Source organism: Eupeodes corollae, chromosome 1, assembly GCF_945859685.1.
Source record: "Eupeodes corollae chromosome 1, idEupCoro1.1, whole genome shotgun sequence".
In the NCBI taxonomy this organism is placed as follows: domain Eukaryota; kingdom Metazoa; phylum Arthropoda; class Insecta; order Diptera; family Syrphidae; genus Eupeodes; species Eupeodes corollae.
In genome coordinates this window covers 151,956,326-151,980,480 of record NC_079147.1, presented here as the reverse complement: position 1 = coordinate 151,980,480, position 24,155 = coordinate 151,956,326, and the positions used below count along the sequence as shown (strand labels likewise).

Below are 24,155 nucleotides of genomic sequence, written 5' to 3'. Positions count from 1 at the left end.
CCATATTTCAAAACCGATTCTAGAAATTATGCAACGTACGTTACAATAACTTTTAGTAGAACAACGGCTAAATCTGCATCGTTATTAATAAGTTCCGGTCTATAGTCTGGATGTCGAATAATTGTCTCCACATCACTCTGAATTATATGAGAATCAGTCCAATCGGTGAGATTATGCCTGCCTAAGGATATCAGGATGTTCTCATTCTCGATTACCCCGTAATTCGAATAAAAGCAATGAGCGGCGCTGATAACAGTCCGAGTTGAAATCAGACTTCCGCCACATTGGAAAGATACTGTTTGAGGATTCTTTTTATATATGGCCACAATCCATGGAAATCTTGCTCTAGGTATCATTTGACCATTAACTGCAAGCGAATTAGCAGTGAAATGGAAGTTTTCGCGACCGCACACCGAATTGATGTATTCCATTGTTGCGGGACCCTCTGTGTTTGGTTTAATAGAAGTAGTCGTAGTCGTAGTTCGTTGCGGTGCTGAAGTGGTGGTAGAGGTTGAAGTGATAGTAGTAGTTGGTGGAGATATTTTTAACGGTAATGGCGTATTCGTTGTTACTTGTGGTTTAACTTCATCGGCGGCGGGTTGAAACGAAATGTCATTATTACGATTATCATTGAAGAAGGGTTCTGAAAGTTCGTAATAAACGTCATCCGGTTTTTTAAATCGAGGGCTAGAGCTGAGAAAGTTAGAATTTCCAAATGATGGTCCTGAAATATACAAACAAATTTAACAAAATTGAACATCATTAGTTATTTGGTAATAGTCGCTTAATTAAGCTATCAGTTATAAATTTTCTATTGAACGGTGCCAACAATTTGTTGACAGCAAAAAAGCTTCAAATTTAGAACTTTCGTTAAACATCCCATGGAATCATCTATAATTTATAACAAATTTTAAATTCAACTTACGTGAATAGTTGCTAATCGTTCTCCAAGGTAAACCTCTTGAGTCTGGTAAAAAGTTTTGTATTCGAGAATCTTGTAATGGCGGTGGAACGTAGAGAGAATTTCTCAATGATATTTGAGTGCTTGGTGAAGGAACTAAAAATAAAACATGTGTTAATTTCCGATGGTATTATAAATAAGTTCAACCAACATTTAAAAAAAATCTTCCATACCTCTTGAACCAAAGCATACTGTTCTACCATTGACTGTTATGTGACTTACTTCAGGAACAACATTTTCAAGAGGAAAATCAACCCTGTAAATAATTGGTCTTCCTGATCTTATATAGTCTAAGAGTTTATCTTCATCAAGGTTTAAACTGAGGTGACCTTCGGCATCCTTTAAAATAAATTGTAAGATATTTAAAATATCAATAATTTGAATTCATAACTTTAAAATGTATGTATAAGCTTTTCCGTTAAAAAAAGTTTTCAGTATACATTTTGAGAAATGAGTAGATAGGTCTTTTGACTCTTCCATACGCTACGGGAAAAATAGTGTAAATGTGATAAAAATCAATATCTCGTAACCATCTATGATAACCTCTTCGAAAAATAACACGATCAGGAAACTTTTGCAAATTTACGAACTCCGAAGCTTGAACTTTAACTGTTTGAAAGCGTTATTTAAGCCTCTATCGTTACATTTTGTAGAAATGACGTAGTTTTTGCTTGTCAAATTGCAAAACATAAAAGCTCCAAAAGTGACAGCCCAATTAGCGAGCTTTTGAAAATGAAACTTCTCATTAGAAAACCCTCTATAGCTGAGTAGAAATGTATGTAAATGTATCATACGAAGTAATCTGGGTAACGATCACAAGAATCAAAAAAAAGGACTGTAAACTAGCAACTTCTATAAAGAATATTTTTAGAACAATTAATTGAACTTCTATAATGATTAATGCAAAATTAGAATTTGTAACACGCTAACATGATAACCACACACTATGTATACCAATGTAATGTTCTTGCCTTCTGTAAAACATAAAATAACAAAATAACACACACAATTGGCAACTGGGAAGCAGTGCAACTTTATTGTAACACTATACTGAATTTTGAACTTTAGTTAGTAGAGTTCACTTTCAGTGTGGTGCAAGAATGTTATAAGTTGTGGCCAAAATTAGTACATTCCACACTCATGATTAATAGCAGTGTCAGTACATATTATATCGAAGTTGAGCTACTCCAGCGTCTTATAATTGCAACAGTCTATTCGAACAAGAGTTCGAATACTTTTTTTAACAGAGTTCCTTAAACTTTTATAAAGTCACACATTGCGGTCGTGGCGCGACCTTAAAGTCCCGTCACAAATGTAAGTTTGGTCATTAGTTTGTCTACTGTCATCTCTACCGTAAATAGTTTTTACCAGCCAGAAGATTTATACTTACAGGACGAATTGATCCTGGTTGCGATAATTCGATATTTATTACAGTTTCTCCAAAAGTCACCCGATCGATACTTATTAAACCTATATCATTTCCATTAACTCTCACATATTGGAAGACATCAGGACAAGGAGATCGTGGATATTGATCTTCAAGAAAATTTAAATTTAAAAAAATGAATTATTAATTAATAATATATGCAACTTACTGACAAATCTTGATGGAATTGTCCAAGGTCTTCGTGCGTTAAACGATGGAGGTAGTATATTCAATGGACCTGAAGTTGTCAATGTATGTCTCAAAGTTATTGTTGTACTTCGACCAAGAACTATAAATTAATAATTTTTTTATTTAATAAAAATAATATTTTAATTACCTACCTCTCGGACCGTAACATATTGTATCGCCATTTAATTTTATAGAACTAACTTGAGGTATAACATTTCGAAGAGGGAAATCCACTTTGTAAGTAATTGGCCTCCCTAATCTTATGTAGTCCGTAATTTCATTCTCATCGATGTTTAAATTAAGATAGCCTTCAGCGCCCTGGGGTTAAATAAGTAAAAAAAAAATAAAAACATTGAAACGTTTGTATAAAAAAAAAATTTACATATTTAAGAAAATAGAGTATATCAGTCAAAAAAGCATGTAAGTGAACACACAAAAATCCCGTAGTAGTCACTCCTAAGACTTTTACATTTTAATGCAAATAGATCAAGCGTGATGACATCTTTATGCTCCAAATAACTTCTTTTATCTTAGATCTGTGTCAAGAAATCAATACACATTTTATCTACTAATACTTATATCAAAGATAGTTTACTTTCTTTGACATTGTTTAACGTTTAACCTAAATTAATTGATGTTTAGTTCTTAGAAGAATAACATCGGTGATTTGAATTTGAATCTCACCTTTGAACTTTTCTATCACATCATGTTTTTAAAATATGCTATTTGAAAAATAATCAAGACAACCAAACACGGTTAAAACACAACATGTCCCTTAATAGTAAATTGTATTGTAAAAATTTTAGTATCTTACTTAATTTTCGTATTTTCTCTTAAGTTATAAGATGTCTTATGAGTCTGCATTTTAAGTAAATTTTTATGTCTGAGTTAGAATTCAAACTCTAATTTTATTTATATGCACTCAAACTAAGATCTTTCCGTTTTCAACATTATTTTTAATTTTTTTTTGTCAATATGTTCCAAAAACTTGTTACAACCTTAAGCATGATCAAAAATTGTTTCTACACCGGTACAGATTAGTTTTAACATAATTGAATCATCTTTTAAGTTAAATGTATTGCAGGTGAAAACCTTAAACTAATAAGGATTTTTTGAAAAATACGTAAGATGCTGAAAATGTTTTAGGGGAAAATTAAAAAAGGCGATTTAAGATTTGGAAAATCGTGAAAGTTTGTAGCGAAAAAGAAACTACTTTATGAATTTACCTGGCGTCAAAAAGCCTAATAAATTTTAAATAATAAAAAGTGGTTCACGGTTCTATTGGAAGTACTCTACTGGAACAATATACAAATACTTTTTTTTTTATTAAAAGAAGCCAAATATAAAAAATAGAGAACATTTAAGAAAAATCCATCCTTTCGTTCAGTTTACGAATGCAATACTTGACACATAGTTTCTGGTGAGTCCTATAATAATTTGAGAAAGCAATTTTCATGACAAGAATTATTACTCTTGGGGAATTCGTTAATTCCTCGCTAGAGGCCCGTGAAAAAAACTTTAGATGGCACAGAAAAGGTTTGAACTCAAGACCTCTAGCAAACGGACTAACCACCACGCCACGGGTACTGCGTACATATTTCTATAAGATCATGCAAAAATAAGTATACATGCTTGATGCTTTTGAAATAACGAAATACCGATGTTTAAAAGGTAAGAAAAAACCCTTAATTTCCAAAAAATTAATAGCAAACATTTAAAATGTTGTTGTTTTAAGTAAAAGGATATTAAATTAATTTGAAAGATACAAACAAATTTGATATACAAATCATTTTTCTTTAAGTGCCTTATGAATACATAGAAGCAGTTTTTTTTTTTAAGAAGTGCAATTTTTTTTATGCTCCAACCAACTTTAAATTCAAATATCTCCGAAACCCTACCAACGGTTTTGGCAATATTAGGCTTAACCACGCTAAATGACGGTTTTATGTAGGGTGTCTTTCTGGAGCAATACAAGAATATTTTAGTTCTTATAGATAAGTCAAGTTAGGGAAACCAATTCTAGAGAAAATTTAATATGCGAATTTGCTTTATTACCTTTATTTCCAAATTTAAACTCAGTGCCCGAATAACCGGACCTATTTTAACGTAATGCCATACTTACTTACTTACTTACTTACTTAAGTTGGCGCTACAGTCCGGGGCGGACCTGGGCCTCAACCAGCAAGCATCTCCAGGCAGCGCGGTCCCTAGCTAGCTGTCTCCAGTTTAGCACGCCAAGTTGGTTGAGGTCCTCTTCCACCTGCGTGCGCCACCTGAGTCGCGATTGCAAGAGTTATTCTTCGTTTGATTTCAGCGCTGGTGTCGTTGTCTGCATTAATAGCGGTTCCTAGGTAAAGTCCTAGGTCCTTAACTACCTCAAAGTTATAGCTGTCCATGGTGACGTTTTGTCCAATACGTCGTCGTTCAGTGTCCTTTTTTGATGACAGCATATACTTGGTCTTGCCCTCATTGACCACTAAACCCATCTTCTTCGCTTCCGTCGCAATGCTCAAAAACGCTCGACTGACATCACGCTTTGATCTTCCAATTATGTCAATATCATCTGCGTATCCGAGTAGTTGGATGGATTTTTGGAAGATTGTGCTTCTAGTGTTGACGGTTGAGTTTTGCACAATTCTTTCCAGAACGATGTTGAAAAAGTCGCATGACAGTGCATCGCCTTGTCTAAAAACTTTTTTGACATTAAATGCATCGGTAAGATCTTTTCCGACCTTGATAGAGCAGCGTGCATTCTCCATCATCATTCTGCACAAACGGATAAGTTTGACAGGGATGCCAAAACTAGACATTGCTCGGTAGAGCTCTTCCCTATAGATGCTGTCATACGCGGCTTTAAAATCGATAAAGAGATGGTGGGTATCGATTTGAAGCTCCTGGGTGTTTTCCAAGATCTGCCGTAGTGTGAATATTTGGTCGATAGTGGATTTTCCTGGTTTGAAGCCACACTGATAAGGATCAATCAGGTTGTTGACGAATGGCTTCAGACGTTCACATAATACGGCAGAGAGGATCTTATAAGCAATGTTAAGGAGACTGATGCCCCTGTAGTTGGCGCAGTTTAAAGGGTCTCCTTTCTTATGTATCGGGCACACTATGCTGAGATTCCACTCATCGGGCATGCTTTCTTCCGACCACATTTTGCAGATGAGTTGGTGCATGCTCCCTACCAAGTCATCGCCTGCTGCTTTGAATAGTTCGGCAGCGATGCTGAGAGCTCCAGCAGCTTTGTTTGACTTAAGTTTAGATATAGCTATCTTCACTTCGTCAAGGTCGGGTAGGCGGAATTGTTGGTCTGCCGTACCTTGGCTACAACGAGGTAGTGGTCCGAGTCAATGTTGGCCTCTCGGAATGTTCGGATATCCTGGATACTGGAGAAGTGTCGTGCGTCGATCGCAATGTGGTCAATCTGGTTGACCGTTGATTGATCAGGAGATTTCCATGTCCCCTTGTGGATATTGAGATGCGTGAACTGCGTACTAGCTACCAGAACGTCTAAATCTTTCTCCTCTGTTGGGGCATGCGCGCAGATTAGGCTTATGTTGGCGAATTTAGCCTTGATGTGGATTGTCATGATGCGCTCGCTCACACTGTTGAAACTCAAGACTTTTTGCCTGAGCCTAGTTCCAACAACATATCCACACCCAAAAAGACGCTGTCTTTGTTCTCGGGTAGCAGTCGCCGTAGTAGATATCGCAGTCTTTTAGTTTGCGTTTGCCCGGTCCATCCCATCGCACTTCTTGGATGGCTGTAATATCTGCCTTGCAGCAGTTTAGGGCTTCCGCTAATTGTTCGGCTGCACGTGGTCTGTTAAGGGACCTAACATTCCACGTACATATTCGAAGTTCGTTGTCCTTATTTCGTTTGCGTGGGTTGTCAACAGTGAATCCGCCCGTATCCGAGGCTTGTTGGTGCTTCGAAACTTAAGGTATTTTTACGTGGCCAGGAAGTCACAAGATCCTTAGTATAACTCCAAGGAAGGGGAGCCGGATAAACCGCTCCTTACAGGCCTGGGCTCCGAATATGTCGAAGAAGCCCTATAAGGTGTAAACCAACAACAACAACTTTCCACTGGGGTTGGAACCCAATCTCCAGTTAAGGTACTAGGAACGTAATGCCATGCTTAAATAAAATCGCGAGTTCGAATCTATTTACGAATGCAATGAAGTATTTAATAGTTATTTAGTGCCTATGTTCCGTAGTTTTTAAATAAGAGCAAGATGTACTTAATTATTACACTTTATAGCAGTTTAGGTTAAGGTACCAGTTATTTTTTTTAAAGTTTTTTTTCTGAAATATAATGCATTTACCTTATTATTGTTGACGTTTTCTTATAGGTACCTATCTACACTCATTTTTCGATTTTAAATTTAAAGCTAAATACAACTAATGAAATTGTATCTAATATATAACATTCTCCTATCACAGTGTTAGTTGCCATACTTCTTCGAAACGGCTTAACCAATTTCAATGAAATTTTGCATATATGTACATTGTACATTCCGTAGGTCTGAAAATACTTTTTTATCTATTTTATAAATTCCTAAGTGGTATTGTTTAATTGCATCAACATCGTACACGGTGTAACGATCTTACGATAGTATTCAGTGACGCTTTGTACAATGAAGTAATGGTATCGCATTGGCTGTTGCATCTTCTGAGATTGTGGCAACTTTATTGGATGGAGGCAGAACAGCTCATTCAGTACTTAAACAACCATCCTTGCCACAGTGCTGAAACAGTGTAAAATTATGAACTGAAATGAATGCACTATGGCACACAAACATTTGCTTGAGGCGTTGAATAGGACATTGAAAGATATGACAAACAACGACAGACTATTTGGCGGCACTCTGTTACTCCTTTCAGGTGATTTCAGACAAACACTTCCACTTTTTCCGCGTTCAACGTACGCTAATGAAGTACAACTTAAAGTAAATATGCCTGTTCAAAAACTTCAACATCCCTCTGCTGAAACATTCTCAAAACAACTGTTAGAAATAGGCGATGGAAAAGCTACTATAGATGAAATTGGATGCATAAAATTACCGGTAGATTTCTGCACATTATTGATTACCAAGATGCTCTCATTGAGCACATACTTCCCGATATACACAGACAATATACAAATCATGAGTGGCTGGCAGCAAGACCAATTTTAGCAGCAAAAAATGTGGATGTCAACGAATTGAATCTCAATATGCAATATTTTTTACCAGGAGAATTGGTGTCATACCAATCTATTGTAACAATTTGTGATGCTACCGAAGCTGTAAATTATCCAACTGAGTTTTTGATCTCATCGGATTTACCAGGCATACCACCACATAATTTACAACTAAAAGTTGGATCTCCGGTAATTTTGCTTCAAAATTTGAACCCACAACGGTAGAAATTAAAAAATTTAAGAAAAATGTTATAGAAGTCATAATGATTTGTTATTTTAATATTTTGTCACCGTTTACAGTGCTCTATACTAGTCCCACTTATATACCACATCCTTACACACTTAAAATACGATTGTTCTGGGGTAGTTCCAAACATCTCAATGTGTCAAAGCCCATGCGTTCTTGGTGCCTAATTAAATTCAACAAAATGTTAAATTACGCAACTAGGTAGCTTCTCAAACAATAAATCCATAATTGGTTGTGTTGTCGCATTGTCTTTTTCATCATATATCGTTCAAGTCATGATCTTCAATGATAAGACTATTTCACTCCGATTCGATACGATTCGACGACTTTTTAAGAAATTTGTTGGCATATATCGGTAATCGCGTAGGGAATTTTGTCCTCCAAGTGGTCAATCGTCTTGGGTGGGCTTGTCAGCATAGACTAGGAACTTTACGATCTGTGAAACGAATTCAAACATTTCCCTTAAGAAAAGATGGCCCAACATATGTTTATACCAGTTCCTATCATTCTACGTATTAAACTAAAACATCTGGTTTAAAAACACAATTCTAAGCCACAGTATACTTAAAAAATAAACAGCTTAATTATTCCTGTGTTCGAGTAATGTCAGGGATGAAGGAACGTACATTTTTATGCCGAACCCAAACAGCTTAGTTAAGAAAGCACTTTTCATTACAAGAATTGAACTTCTTGCAAGTGGCAGTATCCGTGGAAAAAAACTTCATGTTTCAAAGGCAAGGATTGAACCGAAAACCTCTGGCATGACACTTCTACGCACTAACCATCACGCCACAGGTACAACGTATTCATACTCACAAATGAGGCGTTCAGAATAATAATGGTCTAAATCCACTTTTTAAGAAAAATCGAGATTTTACCTTTAAACACATTATTATAATGTGTACCTTATACAAAAAAGATCAGCGTCAAAAATGTGCTGTTATCAGTCGAGATAACGGCATAGATTTTTTGATAGGTAACTCTTTTTATCAAAATTTCAGTTTAAAAATGGGACAAGTGGAACTATCCGTATAAAAGTGAAACATGTTTCAAATTGTTCTTCCATTTTTTTTGCCATCACCATTGAATGAGGAAAATTGAATGTGTAATCAACTGCAAGTGCATAATCTTTCTTAAAATAAAGTCCTTTTTTTTCAATACATATAATAAAGGATGAGTGATTTTAGTGTTTCTGATTTGGATTCTGAATACCTTCTAAGCTGTGAAGAAGAAAATGATGATTTTTCAAGTAAGTAAATTAAATCTTTTGAGAGAAACATAGCCTTAGCAAAATTTAAAGTTGTTTAAAGCAATAATGATGAACTGTTATCTTTTTAATAAAAAATTTTGTCGTATCGTAGGGCCTATTCTTGACAACTTCGAACCGTTATGTATTGAAACTGGGGGACCATCAACTGGTAATAAATATTCTTTTAATAAAAAATATGTGAATATTGTTGTATAAAAATGTTTTATTTACATTTTAGATTATAATTCAAATTCAAATACTCCTGGTGAGTCACCAATTTTACAAAATGAAACTGCAGTCAACTCTGATACCCAATGCCATGCAGAAATCCTTACGAGTACACAAGAAAGTCTACATTCCGAACAACTGAAAGGTAAGAAACGTTCAAGGAATGTAAAATCCTGGAAAGTAAATGAAAGAAAAGTGAAAAGAAACATGGGGCAGAAGTACATTACAGCAAAGGGTGTAACAGTTCCAAAAAAGAAATTTATATATTCAGACTGTGGCTGCAGAAACAAGTGTTTTAATTCATTATCAGAGGAAGCTAGACAAAAATTATTTGACGAATTTTGGAGTCTTGGAGACTTAAGTTCACAAAATACATGTCTCTATGGACTAGTTAAATCAAGTCCTATACGCCAAAATCGTCAAAGGGGTGCTTCACGCAGAAACCAATTTTTTTCAATTTTTTTTTTATAATAAGCGCACACTTAAGTGGATATATTACCCTTATTATGTAGACACAGTGTGAGCACTAGGAAAGGGAGAGAGGGGTTGAAAGGAGATGTCGGTGCACATTGGCTTTGAATTCCTGAATATTGCAATAGCTGGGAAAGACAGAGTGTGGCAAGGCATTCCACATTCGCATAGTACGGCTAAAGAACGAATCTCTGTACTTGACAGTACGGCCGAAGATGGGCTCGAGGGTATATTGATGAGCATTCCTAGAAGCACGAATATTACAGTTGAACTGTTTAAGGGGAGGAATGCAGCTGGCTATTTCTCTAGAGCATAAACCATTAAAATAACGGTAAAACAGGGTGAGACAAGAAACATTTCGACGATGTTCAAGTGACGTAAATGATCTTATGATGGTAATATCACCAATCAATCTAAATGCTCTACGTTCAATACTATCCAAGAGGCTTTAGTAAGTTGCAGCAGCACCAGCCCAGATATGGGAGTTATACTCATGCTTTGGACGTATATAAGTCTTGTAAATAACAGCCAGATCAGAGGGGGAGAAAAACTTCTTGCATCGCCTCAGAAAACCCAAACATCTTGCGGCATTTTTGGCGACATCGCGTATGTGATCGTTCCACAAAAGGTGGTTGGTGATACACATACCAAGAATATCGAGATGTTCAGTTTCCTCGATGCAAGTGCCATTAATGGATATTGGCAGGGGGGATATGTTTCGCTTTAACGATACAAGTCAGCATTGCGTTTTCGAAGCATTAAATTCCACGCGGTTTATTATTCCCCATTGTACAATGCTGTTTAGGTCGGAATTTAATGATCCAATGAAGCAGGGATTCATGATAACCGAAAGAGAGCCTGATGCCAAACCCTATCAAATGCTTTTGATATATCAAGTGCAATAATCTTACTTTCTTTAAAACGATGTAAAGATTTGCTTCACTGTTCGCTCGATCTTCAAGATATTTCTTGAGGTGATAATTAATCAGTGTTTCCATGACCTTGGAAAGAAGGGACGTAAGTGCAATCGGTCTGTAGTTAGAGAATGAGGAGGATTCGCCTTTTTTGGGAATAGGCTGGACAAATGCCGTTTTCCATCCGCTGGGAACGAGACCTGGGGAGTACGACAGATGAAAAAGCTTACGGAGTGGTTTTGCCAGCGTTGAAGAACACCTCTTCAGAACAATAGCATGGATACCATCCGGACCAGCGGATTTATGTGTGTTTAGATCTCTTAGGACTCTCGCTACAGTAGGAGTGCGAAAAAAGATTTGCCCCATAGAATCATTAACTCGCTCAAGTACAGGCGGAGTCATAACACTCACTGGCAGCGTTGAATTGGCGGCGAACTGCCTAGCAAAGAGATTTGCTTTCTCTAAAGAGCTAACAAATGGAGTGTCATTCACAACGAGCGTAGGAACCGAGAAAGAGGAAGAATTCCTCATATTTTTTACAAATGACCAAACATTTTTACTGCCTTTGGGACATTGCAGTATTTTTTGCCGTAATTGTTGGTCATGTAAAAATTTTGTCCGTCGAATATGGGCGTTGCAGACCTTCCTGGCTTGCTTGAACTTATTCCGGTTTTCCTCAGTTGGATTGGCTTTAAAACAACGGAAACTTACCTTCTTAACCCTAATAACTTCTTTACAGCTCGCATCGAACCATGCGTTTTCCTTAGGTCTGATGATTTTAACCCTATTCGGGATAAAAGTTCTCATTCCCAGGAAAATCAAACTTGTGATCATATCAGCGCTGGCGTCAACGTCACTATCGAGGAAGCATAGTGACCAGTTAAAGATCCTGAAGTAATTGTTGAGACCGTCCCAGTTGGCTTTCTCGTATTCCTAAAAAGTGAAAACATTACCAAAGCAGTATGCAAAAAGTATTTCCTAGCTACATTCAATATCAGCAATGGAAGACTTTTTAGATGTATTTCTAAAAAAAATGCATCGGAGTGCAGTCAAGAATGACGTGGTAGAACGTCCTCTAGAAAATTAGACGACTCTGATGTTATAGTTCATATACAGAGCTTTCCGGCGTACCAGAGCCACTATTCTAGGGAAAAAAAACCCTAACAGAAAATTCCTTAATAGTGAACTGACGGTGAAAAAAATGTACGATTTATATAAAGAGAATTGTATAAAGGAAAAAACTGAACCCAAAAAACTTAAATACTATTACCAAATTTTCAACACAAAGTTTAACTTACACTTTAAGCCTCCACATCAAGATACTTGTAAGCTTTGCGATGAACTTGATCTAAAAATAAAAGCTGCAAGCGATGAGGATATTAGGAAAAGTTTATGTCTCCAGAAAGATGATCATCAGCGTTTGGCAGATACATAGAGAGTTGTTACAGAAGCAAAAAAAAAAGATATGATCTTTTGCCCTTCATCCAACCTGTGTATCATCAATTCTACAGAAATTTACCACTTCAAGGAGTAACTCGTTCGTGTCTCCAGAAAGATGATCATCAGCGTTTGGCAGATACATAGAGAGTTGTTACAGAAGCAAAAAAAAAAGATATGATCTTTTGCCCTTCATCCAACCTGTGTATCATCAATTCTACAGAAATTTACCACTTCAAGGAGTAACTCGTTCATTAAAAATCAACAGAACAGAAGAAGACCGCGAATGAAATGATGAGATGACATATTCTTAACACAAATTCCTTCGAAAATAAAAAAAATTTCAGTTTAAAAATGGATTAAGTCCATATTTTCATTTTCATTTGCTTATATTTTAGTTAATAGTACACTTTGAAACATTTTGTCATTATTTTAACATGAATTATTGTTACAATTTTCGAAATAAATAAACATTATATTTCTTTTATTTTCCCTGAATATCTTAACGTCTTTTCATTAAACTTTAAATATCTCGAATTTAACATATGTGGACATATTGCACTAATATTCTGAACGCCTCAAATCACAATCACCATTCTCTTTGTTCTTACCGGAAATATTGTTCCTGGTTGTGAAAGTTCAATTTCTAATTCAGTTTCTCCGTACTTCAAATTCTCCAAAGTTATAAGTCCAGTATAATCACCAAAATTTTGCTCATATCGAAATATATCCGGACAGGGAACACGCGGATAAATTGCAGATAGTGAGTTGTCACAAAATAATGTAAACAATAGGAAAAAAAGGACACACCGTTTGACCATTGTTTTTTTCTTTTATTTAAGTTAACCACACTATTCTATGTAAATAATAGAAATACTTCAAAATTCCTCAACTTTACCATTACAAGCTCTATGGTCGACTATAATACTTCTCGCCAAGCTAAAAATTTTACAAATTTTAATAATCAAAGCTTTCTTCGGCGTTCAACTTGTTTGTTATGTTGGATAATAATATTTTTTATAAACATATTTCTGAGAAATAAACTTTATCAGTGAAAAATATATACAAATATTTCATATAAATACATTACCCAACTATTGGAATAATCAATAGCTTCGAACTACGTCACAATCGTCTCTGTTAGCTGCATGTCATATTATTGTAAACAAATACAAGCGTCTTAGCGGTTAACACAGTATTTCCGACTTTCAGTTCTTTTTTTTAACACCTGAAATACTGTTTCTTTGTACCTTAATTTCTTCAAGCATTCTACTTAATGTTAATGGATTGAAGAATACACTTTCCAGCATCTCTATAGGGTGTTTTTTTAATTGCATGAGAAGTTTCGATGGTTGTTGTCTGGTTTATAACACTTAGACAAGGTGAAATGTAGCCAAATTGGTTTTATTTCACATTCAACAGTTTTAATGTGTCATACACTCAACCTCGAACTTACCCAAAATCGTATGTAGGTGCCCAAGCACTTTTATATACTTACGATAATCAAATTGGCCTTAAAAATAAAAATAAGGTGATGCAAAAATCCGTACAGAGAATTAGAGCCTAGCTATTTATAACTCTCAACGAATCCCTTGTGCGAGTCATGTCAAGGATGGTGGAGACCTACAGTGTTATGCCGAATCCGAACGGCTGATTTGAAAAATGACTATTCATGATAAGTTGAGAATGTCAAACTAAACAACGATTCCAAATTTCCCAAATTCATAGAACACTTTTTCAATTTTAAGGTATTCAGTGACGAAACTCATTTAAGGTTAAATAGCTTTGTAAAACAAGCAAAATGTCAGTATATGGCACATTCCAAAAACATATTTACAAAATGAATGCCATAAAATTATCTTCCAGATTACATTAATACAAAATTCATTCCAACAATATTTCTGTTTTGTATTATTGTTACAAGTTCTCAAGCTTAAGGAAAAAACACCCGATAGAATTGCGAGTTAAACAAAACTCAAAAAGTTTTCCTTGCTTTGAGAAGAAAACAGCAAATAAAAATGTAAAATAATGTGCATATAATGAGTATCGATGAAAAAATAAACATTAGTAAAGCCTGAAGCTTTATAACATTCAAAATTAAATACTTATAGGTAGATATTGCTTTTAGTTTAGTCCAATCTTGAAAGTGGGATTCCCACAATGACTAACGTTAGCCAAAATAGCTTAATGCATTCTTATTTATTAAGCTTGACAATTTGGCAATATTTTTAACAATTGAAAGAAGAAAAAAAACGTTAATTTTTTGCTTGCAGAAAAAAGTTTCATTTAGAAAACTGGAAATACCTATTGATTTCATCAATATCAATCAACAAGACCGTCTTTACAAGAAGCGATTGGTCATAGACACGCGCTGTACTTGTATCCAGCTTAAAACGCGAATGTGCAGCACATGATATTAGTTTCAATAGACAACTGGACTGTTTACAAGATGAATAAGATGCATATAAGGCTTAGATATAACAGAAGCAGTTTTACCCACAAAGCACGTAAGGCGGCAGAGTTAAAAAAATTCGATTAACTCTTTTTTTCGTTTGTTTATTTATATGTTGTAAAAAGGTAAATCGATGGGTCATGGGTCAAGGCTGAAATAAGTAGCAATTTAAAAACGAATTTTCCCTGAAAACGAAAACCTAGGGCTGTATATTTTCTTCAGGTTTCAAAAGAATGCCCTGCAGCCGCACCCCACTCCACAGAAGATAAATTGGACTAACAAAAATAATAAAACAAAGCTTATTATGCGCTTTCTAGATATTAATATTTTAAAAGCATTACAGTTTTGAAATTCTGGTGTTTGTTTAAGAAAAACAAAATCATCGCTCTGGTGTTTCTTACACAGATGGTTCGAAAATAAATAAAAGGGTTTTACGTTTCGTAAGGCACTCAAGCTGGTTAATTTGAGCTAAGAAGAAAGACTCGAGATTCCTACTCCATCACGGACAGCAATTTGAACATAACCTAACACAGTACAGATGCCCTCATTTTATACAAACCTTAAATGGATACAACTATTTCTAATTTTAAAGCTGAAATATATACCGACCGCAGGATAAATCTGTTTACAAACCATAAGCAATACTTGTATAGTCTTAATCTATTTCAGTCGATACAACAGGTATTTTCTTTTATAGTGACATTTTTATTTTGACAATACTTTTTTTTGGAGTTGTTCTTTTGATCTTACTTACTCACTTAAGGTGTGTGTGAACTAGGGCCTCAATCAACAAACTTTTCCATAAAGTTCGGTCTCTAGCTAGATGTCTTCAGTTTCGCTCTCCAAGTTGGGTGAGGTCACTTTCCAATTGTGTGCGCCACCTGATCCGCGGTCTTAATCTACTGATCTGTCCTGTGGACGAGGATTTGAAGACTTTCCGGACCGGACCATTGGTTTGCATGCGCTCTACGTGACCAAGCCATATTAGTCCTTGGACTTTTACCCTTCTGCCTAAGTCTACGGAACCGTAGATCACACGAAGAACTTTTCTCTCGAAACTACCCAAGGTGCTTTCATCCACTTTTGTCAAAGTACATGATTCTGATGCACTGTATAGCAGGACGGGGATAATAAGGGTCTTATAAAGTGACACTTTGGTCCTTCGAGAGATCAATTTCCAATCAATTGCTTTCTTAGCCCAAAGAAACATCGGTTAGCAAGAGTTATTCTTCGTTTGATCTCAGCGCTGGTGTTGTTTTCTGCGTTTACAGCGGAGCCTAGGTAGACGAAATCCTTGACTATATCAAAGTTACGTGTGTCAATGGTGACATTTTGACCAAGACGTCGGTGTTGTATGTCCTTTCATGACGACAGCATGTACTTGGTTTTGCCCTCATTAACCGTTAAACCCATTTTTGATGCCTCAATACTCATTATGTCAATGTCTTCAGCATATGCTAGTAATTGGACAGACTTTTAAAAGATAGTGCCTCTAGTATTGACGTATGACCTCTGTACTATTCTTTCAAGTACGATGTTAAAAAAATCGCATCGCAGAACATCATTGTCTAAAACCTTATTTGACATAGAAAGGTTCTGTTAAGTTGTTTCCAACTTTGCTGGAGCAGCGTGAATTCTCCATGGTCATCCTGCACAAACGGATGAGTTTGGCAGGGATGCCAAAATTAGACATGGGTCTATACAGCTCGTCCCTGTAGATGCCGTCATATGCGGCCTTGAAATCGATGAAAAGATGGTGGGTGTCGATTTGGTGTTCTTGGGTTTTTTCCAGGATCTTCCGTAATGTGAATATTTGATCAACTGTGGACTTTCCTGGTCTAAAACCACACTGATAAGGACCTATCAGGTTGTTGACGATGAGCTTAAGACGTTCACATACTACGGCAGAGAAGATTTTATAGGCGATATTAAGTAGACTGATTTCTGTATAGTTGGTGCATTTTAGAGGGTCTCTTTTTTTCAAGATCAGGCAAATAATACTGAGGTTCCATACACCGGGCATGCTTTCTTGTGACCATAAGTTGGTGCATGCTCCTAACCAACTAATCTCCAGCAGTTTTAAAGAGCTCGGCATTCAAGCTTGTTCTGTTGGCTTTCGTCGTCTATGTTGAATGTATCATCTTGCCTGACAGTGGAATTAGGTTCGTCGTCGCCGTTACAGCCTTCCATATTCTCAGCATTGACTCTGCGGTTCCACTATGATGTTTTCAATTTCGTCTTTGCAGCCTTCGATTCTAGGTTTATGTACCTGTGAATTTCGTTTCACCTGTTCATAAATGTTTCGAACTTCATTCCTGCTTTTAAACCTCTTAACAGCATCGACCGCACGTTTCTCATGCCCTCTTTTTTTCCTTCTGAGAAGTCGGCTTTAGTCTCGCCTCTTCTGCTCATAGAGCTCACGAGCAGCTCCCGTCATTTTATGCCAAAATTCCTCATCTTATCTTTTGATCTAAAAAAGGTAATAATTTTCTTAATAAGCTTTTTGACTTAAAAAATGTGAACTTTTCTTACTGAAAGGTTCTAGCTTTAGCTTCAGCTCAACTAAATTAAATTTCCCTCTTTTAGCCGATTAATGGGAAAAAGCTGTTTTAAAAAGTCGACAAATTGAAAAAACTTATCTTTTACTTTTCTTCCTTCATGGAAGCCACTATTATTACATTACTGATATAATTTATGGTATGGTTATTTGAATAATTCACGATTTAAATGCAAATATTAAATTTTGCAATTAAAAATCAGTACCCGTGGCATGATGGTTAGTGCGTTGGACTATCATGCAAGGGGTCTAGGGTTCAATCCCTGCCTGTGCCTACTTAATTTAAAAAAATTAATTTTCGCGGGTACTGCCTCTTGCGAGGAATTGACAAATCCTTCAAGAGTAATTCTTGTCATGAAAAAGTGCTTTCTCAAACTAGCCGTTCGGATTCGGCCTTAAATTGTAGGTCCCTTCCATTCCTGACAACAGTACTCGCATACAGGAATGGTTGAGAGTTGTAAGTCACTAGGCCCTGGTTCACAACGGACTGTTGCGCCACCCCATTTGATTTGAATTAAAAATCAGTCATTTAAGCCTACTTGCAACTTAAAAAAACTCACTCACCCAAATCGTCAATGGAAAATAATTATTTTTTATCTGTATGGATTTTATAAATTTGCAGTCACTAGTGGTATTTGTTGTAAGCTAAAAGATAATTATGTTTATTTTGTATAATTTGGGGAAACGAGCTATGACATTGAGTTAACACCTCGCGCCAACACGCGCGACTATGATTTGCCAATTCAGCATAACAGCATATTCTCATAAGTTCCCACGATTGGTGGGTATCATATTCTGGACAACGGTGCATTGAGGTGAATGCACCGACACTACGAGTATCAAGGTCGCTGACGCAGCAATCATCGATGCACGCCGTTAGGTGTTATTTTAGGGAATTAGTTTTAAGTTAATCAGTTCAATTGTGAGCCCGGACCTGATTAGTCGTTAAATAAATATATTGTCAAATTTAATAACCGTTTATTTATTCCGTAAGTCGAACCGTTGGGCCAGCCCCTCAGGGGTTGGCGTTCGCTTTTTTTCATATACGAATCCGCGATTCGTTAATTGGCGCCCGAGCAGGGACCGCGTTGCAAAACTGTATCCTTTTCGCCTGTAGATCCTAGTTCATTACCAATACGCTCTATTTGAGTGAACGTCACTGTTAACATGGGAACACAGTTGACCATTTTGGATAATAACTAAACTTTTCGCATAAACATGGGAACATGCGAATATCTGTTAAGGCTAAAGGATACGACGGTGATGGTGATCGTTCCATTAGTAGGCTGCTTGCGGCTAAACGGGATTCAAACGACACCTCCCACGCAACACGGTTCCTTGGAAACCCTATTCCGTCGGTTAAGGGGAGTACTAAATCTAAACCCTTTTTTTTCAGGAAAAAATATTTCAACAAAAAATATATATCTTTTAAAAGACTAAAGACTAAAGCGAGGAAGTTATGATAATTGTGTGAGTGGGAAAAAAGAGCCCATAATTTATCTATATTCTATAGAAAAAGTGATCCTTGAAGCATTAAGCTATTCAAAGAAAAGATATATATATATTATTCCTAATTTGAAAAGAATAATCATATTTAATTTATTAATTGTTATTAATTGTGCAAGTGTGAGTGTGTGCAGTTATTTGATATAAAAGAAAAAAGAAGTTTAATAAGGTGAAAAATAATCTTTCATAATCTGTGCCTAGTGTCTGTTAAGGTAAGCCTACATTTTACATTTTTTTTTATTATTCTTATTTTATTTTTTGAGAGAGATTTTTAAAATAAAAACATAAACTATGGATCAAGTCGCCCAACAAATTGTTGAATTGACTGGGGCAGTCAGTAGCTTGATTTCCCAATTGAAAAGCTTTGAGAGGAGAATCGAAGCTGTCGAAGGAAAAACAAATTCGTCAGCCTCCTCAGCTGCACCTTCTTCGGCTGTTAGCCATTTTGAGCTTAGTCCTCCTCAAACAGAGGCTGATCTCAGGGAAATAAGTAAGCTACCTGACTGCGTTAAAGAACTTCAGGTCTTTAATGGAAATCCTACTCAATATGTATCATGGATACATACTGTAGAGGGAATCCTTAAAGACTATGAAATAGTTAAATCAAAACCGCTTTACCGTGCGATTTTACAACACATTCGGGGTAAAATCAGAGGTCCTGCTGATGCCGCTTTAGTAAGTTATAATATTTTTGACGCTGACTGGCTCGAGATGAAATCCTGCCTATCATTGCATTATGCTGATAAGCGAGACTTAAGGACTCTCGAACATCAGTTGAACCAACTTGCTCAGAAGGGCAGTAAGCTGGACGACTTTTATGCTGCTGTTAACCACCAATTATCTTTGATGGTTAACAAAATAAAAACTGAATCGTATAGCGAAGAAACTATACGGGCCTTGGTGGAAACGTATAGGAATAGGGCACTGGATGTTTTCGTGCGTGGCCTTAACGGCGATATCTCGAGGATGTTGATGATTCAACGACCGAGAACTCTTCCAGAGGCATATTCTGCTTGCCTGGAAATACAGAATCTCAATTATAGAAACAATTCAGTGCATTCCTCTACCTTTCAGAATAGCATTACGTCTCCAATAAATCAAAATTTCAGGAGTCTTGAATTCAGACCCCATATTCCCCCCAAAAGGCCTCAGCAAAACCAAATAGGGAGAAATAACAGGTTAGCTTGGCAATCGAATTACGAAGATGTCCAACCACCAAAAGTCGGACCAAAGCCTGCAGAAAAGATGGAAGTCGATAGGAGCGTTCAAAGCAAACAGGTCAACTATGCCAACCGCCAAAAGCTCCAAGGCAACCCATTCAAGCGTAGATCAGCCTCTGACAACTTCCCCAACAAGCAGCAACGTCTCTATAATATTGAGGTAGAAGATGGTGAGGACCTAGAAGAATACTCTGCTTCCGCAGAGGAGGCTACCTCTGACGAAATAAATTTTATGACAAAGGGCCATCTAGCGTACCATACTTAGAGTATGTGACAAAGGATGGAGTAGTGTTGAAGTTTCTTGTTGATACGGGGGCCAACAAGAACTTCATTAGTTCCAAAATCGATCAGCCCTCTATATCATTACAAAAACCTTTTTCTGTTAAATCCGCGGGTGGCAGTATCAAAGTATCGAAATATGTCGAGGGAAGATTTTTTTCTAACATTGGGAATGATACTGTCCTCCAATTCTTTGTTCTTCCTGGACTTGATTCCTTCGATGGTATCATTGGGGATGATTCTTTGAAGCAATTGGAAGCTGTCATTGATAGGAAAAACAACATTCTTACCATCAAACCTAACTTGAAGATTCCACTCAAGGCAAAGTTATCAAGACAAATCAACGCTGTCTTTAATGAGGATCTTTCTGACGACGTTAGGCAAGAACTACACAAATTAATTGACAAACACCAATCGCTCTTTGGACCAATTAGCATTGATGAAGTTATAGATACTTCGGTGCAAGCAGAAATTAGGACAAGAACGGACGAACCAATATACACGAAGTGCTATCCTTATCCGACATGCCTAAGGGAAGTCGTAGAGGAGGAAATTAAAAACCTATTAGAGGAAGGGATTATAAGACCCTCTAAAAGTCCCTACAATTCTCCAATCTGGGTAGTTCCTAAGAAACCAAAACCTAATGGTGAAAAACAATATCGAATGGTCATCGACTATAAAAGACTTAATAGCGTGACTATTTCGGACGCGTATCCCATACCGGATATAAACGCCACTCTCGCCAGTCTAGGAAATGCTAAATACTTCACGACTTTAGACTTAACGTCAGGATTTCACCAAATTCCAATGAAACCCTCAGACATTCAAAAAACAGCCTTTTCCTCCATGAATGGTAAGTATGAGTTCTTGAGATTGCCATTCGGACTCAAGAACGCGCCAGCTATTTTCCAACGGACAATTGATGATGTCCTTAAACCATTCATAGGAAAGATATGTTATGTCTATATCGATGACATAATAGTCTTTAGCAAGAATGAAGAAGAGCATTTAAAAAACCTTGACATGGTCCTCGGAAGGCTTAACGAAGCTCACTTAAAAGTGAACCTTGAAAAAACCCATTTCATGGACACTTCCGTAGAGTTTCTTGGCTATGTTATAACGGCCAATGGTGTATTACCTGATAAAAAGAAAATTGAGGCTATCCGAAACATACAACCTCCAAGTAATTTGAAGGAGCTTAAATCGTTTCTCGGATTAACCTCATATTACAGAAAATTTATTAGAGATTATGCCAAAGTCGCTAAACCCCTTACCAATTTAACAAGAGGCGAAAACGCTCAAGTCAAGGCCAACCAATCAAGGAAAATATCAATAGAACTTGATGAAAAAGCCACACAAGCGTTTAATGACCTAAAAGAGCTCCTCACATCTGCTGAAGTACTTGCATTCCCAGATTTTAGTAAACCATTTTCTCTTACTACTGACGCATCCAACATAGCCATTGGAGCAGTTTTGTCCCAAGGAGACGGAGGTAAGGAAAGACCAATTGCCTTTATTTCCAGATCACTAACCGCAAGTGAAGAAAACTACGCCACAAATGAGAAAGAAATGTTGGCGATAGTTTGGGCACTGGATAACCTGAGATCCTATTTATATGGTGCAAAACAAATTAAAATATTCACTGACCACCAACCTCTTACCTATGCTTTGGGTAATCGCAATTACAACGCAAAGTTGAAGCGATGGAAAGCTAGGATAGAAGAATATAATTGTGAATTAATTTACAAGCCTGGAAAATCAAATGTGGTAGCAGATGCACTATCGAGACTTAATATTGTAAACGACCACTCGACTGTCTCAGCTAAAGCTGAAACAGAATGTGAAGTGAATGCGTTACAGAACACATCTTCAACAGACACAGCTTCCGAACAAAATTTCGCTGATGGTAGATCCGATACTGATACAGCTTTCGAACAGGTTTCCTCCTTAGGATCACAAGATGTCGAATCGGCTTCAACTGTGTCGGCCAGTGGAACAATGCACAGTGCAGAGCAGGATTCAACGGATCTGATTCCTCATGTGGAAGCTCCATTGAATGTTTTCCGAAACCAGATTATTATCAGGGTTTCAGATAATAAACTTGATTCGATGGAGGAACCACATCCCGGTTACATAAGACACTACTTCTCAACTCCGTATCTAGATAACGTTGCCCTAACAGCTGTCCTTAAAGCCAAACTTAGGCCCAATATAGTTAATGGCATTAAAATTCCTGAACTTTGTATGGAACTTCTGCAAAAGGTATATTTGGAAACGTTTTCCAGCTATAAGATTAGGCTGACACAAAGAATTGTTGAAGATGTCACAGACGAGAATCGAGTGTGGGAACTCATTAGTAAGGAACACAAGCGAGCTCATAGAAATGCTCGAGAGAACAAGGAACAACTCCTTGAAAGATATTACTTCCCGAAAATGAATAGCTTAATAACACGCTATGTAAAGTCCTGTGACATTTGCCTTACAAACAAGTATGATCGACATCCGGCGACCCCTATGTTTCAGCCTACTCCTATTCCCTCTTATCCTTGTGAGATATTGCACATGGATATTATGGAAATCCAGGGTGAAAAGTTTATATCATGTATCGACAAGTTTTCAAAGTTTGCTAAATTATTCCACATTAGGAACAAGTCCTCTCTATATCTAAGGGACAAAGTGATGAAAGTGCTTCACTATTTTACAGTCCCCAGGATATTAGTTACAGACAATGAAAAAAGTTTTCTCAGCCCCATAATAATTAACTTTATCAAAATGCTCGACATAAAGATGTACCAAACACCCGTTAATCGTAGCGAGGTTAACGGCCAAGTTGAAAGATTTCATTCAACAGTTCTCGAAATTTTTCGATGTTTGAGAACCGAGTATAAAGAACTTAAGCTAAGGGAGCTGATACACATATCGGTCGATCGATATAACAATACAATTCACTCGGTCACTGGCAGAAAACCATCTGACATGTTTTTTAACAGAAGTTCCAGAGTAAATTATCAAAAGATGTCAAATTATCGGATAAAAGTAAATCAGGAACTTAGGGAAAAGATAGAAAAAAATCAAAAGGCCAAAAACCAATGGCATAATAAAAAGAAATCTATCCCGAAGAAATACAAAAAAGGTGACGTAGTCTACACATCCTTCAAGAGGATTCAGGGCAAACATAAGCCGCTGTATCGGAAGGAGGTGGTAGCAAAAGATAACAAGGTAACCATTATAACAGACACAGGTAGAAAAATTCACAAATCCCAATTAAAGAATATTTAACTACAGAACACACACCCGCACAAAGAAAGCACACATCGAAAAAAAAAAAAAAAAAAAATGTACCCTTGCAATGTAATGTAAAAAGACATAAAATGATAAAATGTAATGAAATAAATACATAAAATGTATAAAATAGTACATTTAATAAAATGACATAGGTAACGAAACCTTAATGTCAAAGCCAAAGCATAGAATAATGAAATGAATAAAATGCAGAAAAATTGTATATTTATTAAATGTATGGCAAAAATCATCATACTAATGAAATACATGCATACATAAAATTGCATAAAAATTGCAAAAAATTATTTATATATAAAAATTTAATTTTTTATAATATATATGTATAAAAAAAAAAAAAAAAAAAAAAAAAAAAAAAAAAAAAAAAAAAAGGTCAATGGCACCATGCCTAAACAAAAACCAAACTATATTATCTATATTATTACATAATTAATAACCATTTCTTTTTCAGAATATTAATTTTAATTTTTCCATTTTTTCTAGATATTTTAATAACGATATTACATTATTAATATTTTTAAACTTTTCATGACC

At 36.3% G+C, this 24,155-nt stretch overlaps 1 protein-coding gene across 1 annotated transcript in view; it reads right to left on the bottom strand.

Annotated features, from left to right (window-relative positions):
- LOC129945802 (uncharacterized) overlaps positions 1–24,155 on the bottom strand; it is a 43,066-nt gene that overhangs the window by 477 nt on the left and 18,434 nt on the right. Inside the window, exons 7-14 of the mRNA XM_056055732.1 lie at positions 22,068–22,349; positions 12,919–13,141; positions 2,729–2,894; positions 2,557–2,676; positions 2,352–2,497; positions 1,135–1,300; positions 926–1,057; positions 40–724 (exon numbers count right to left, since the gene is read on the bottom strand). Of these exons, the coding sequence (XP_055911707.1) occupies positions 40–724; positions 926–1,057; positions 1,135–1,300; positions 2,352–2,497; positions 2,557–2,676; positions 2,729–2,894; positions 12,919–13,141; positions 22,068–22,349 (1,920 nt within the window). The remainder of the gene's footprint in view (positions 1–39; positions 725–925; positions 1,058–1,134; positions 1,301–2,351; positions 2,498–2,556; positions 2,677–2,728; positions 2,895–12,918; positions 13,142–22,067; positions 22,350–24,155) is intronic.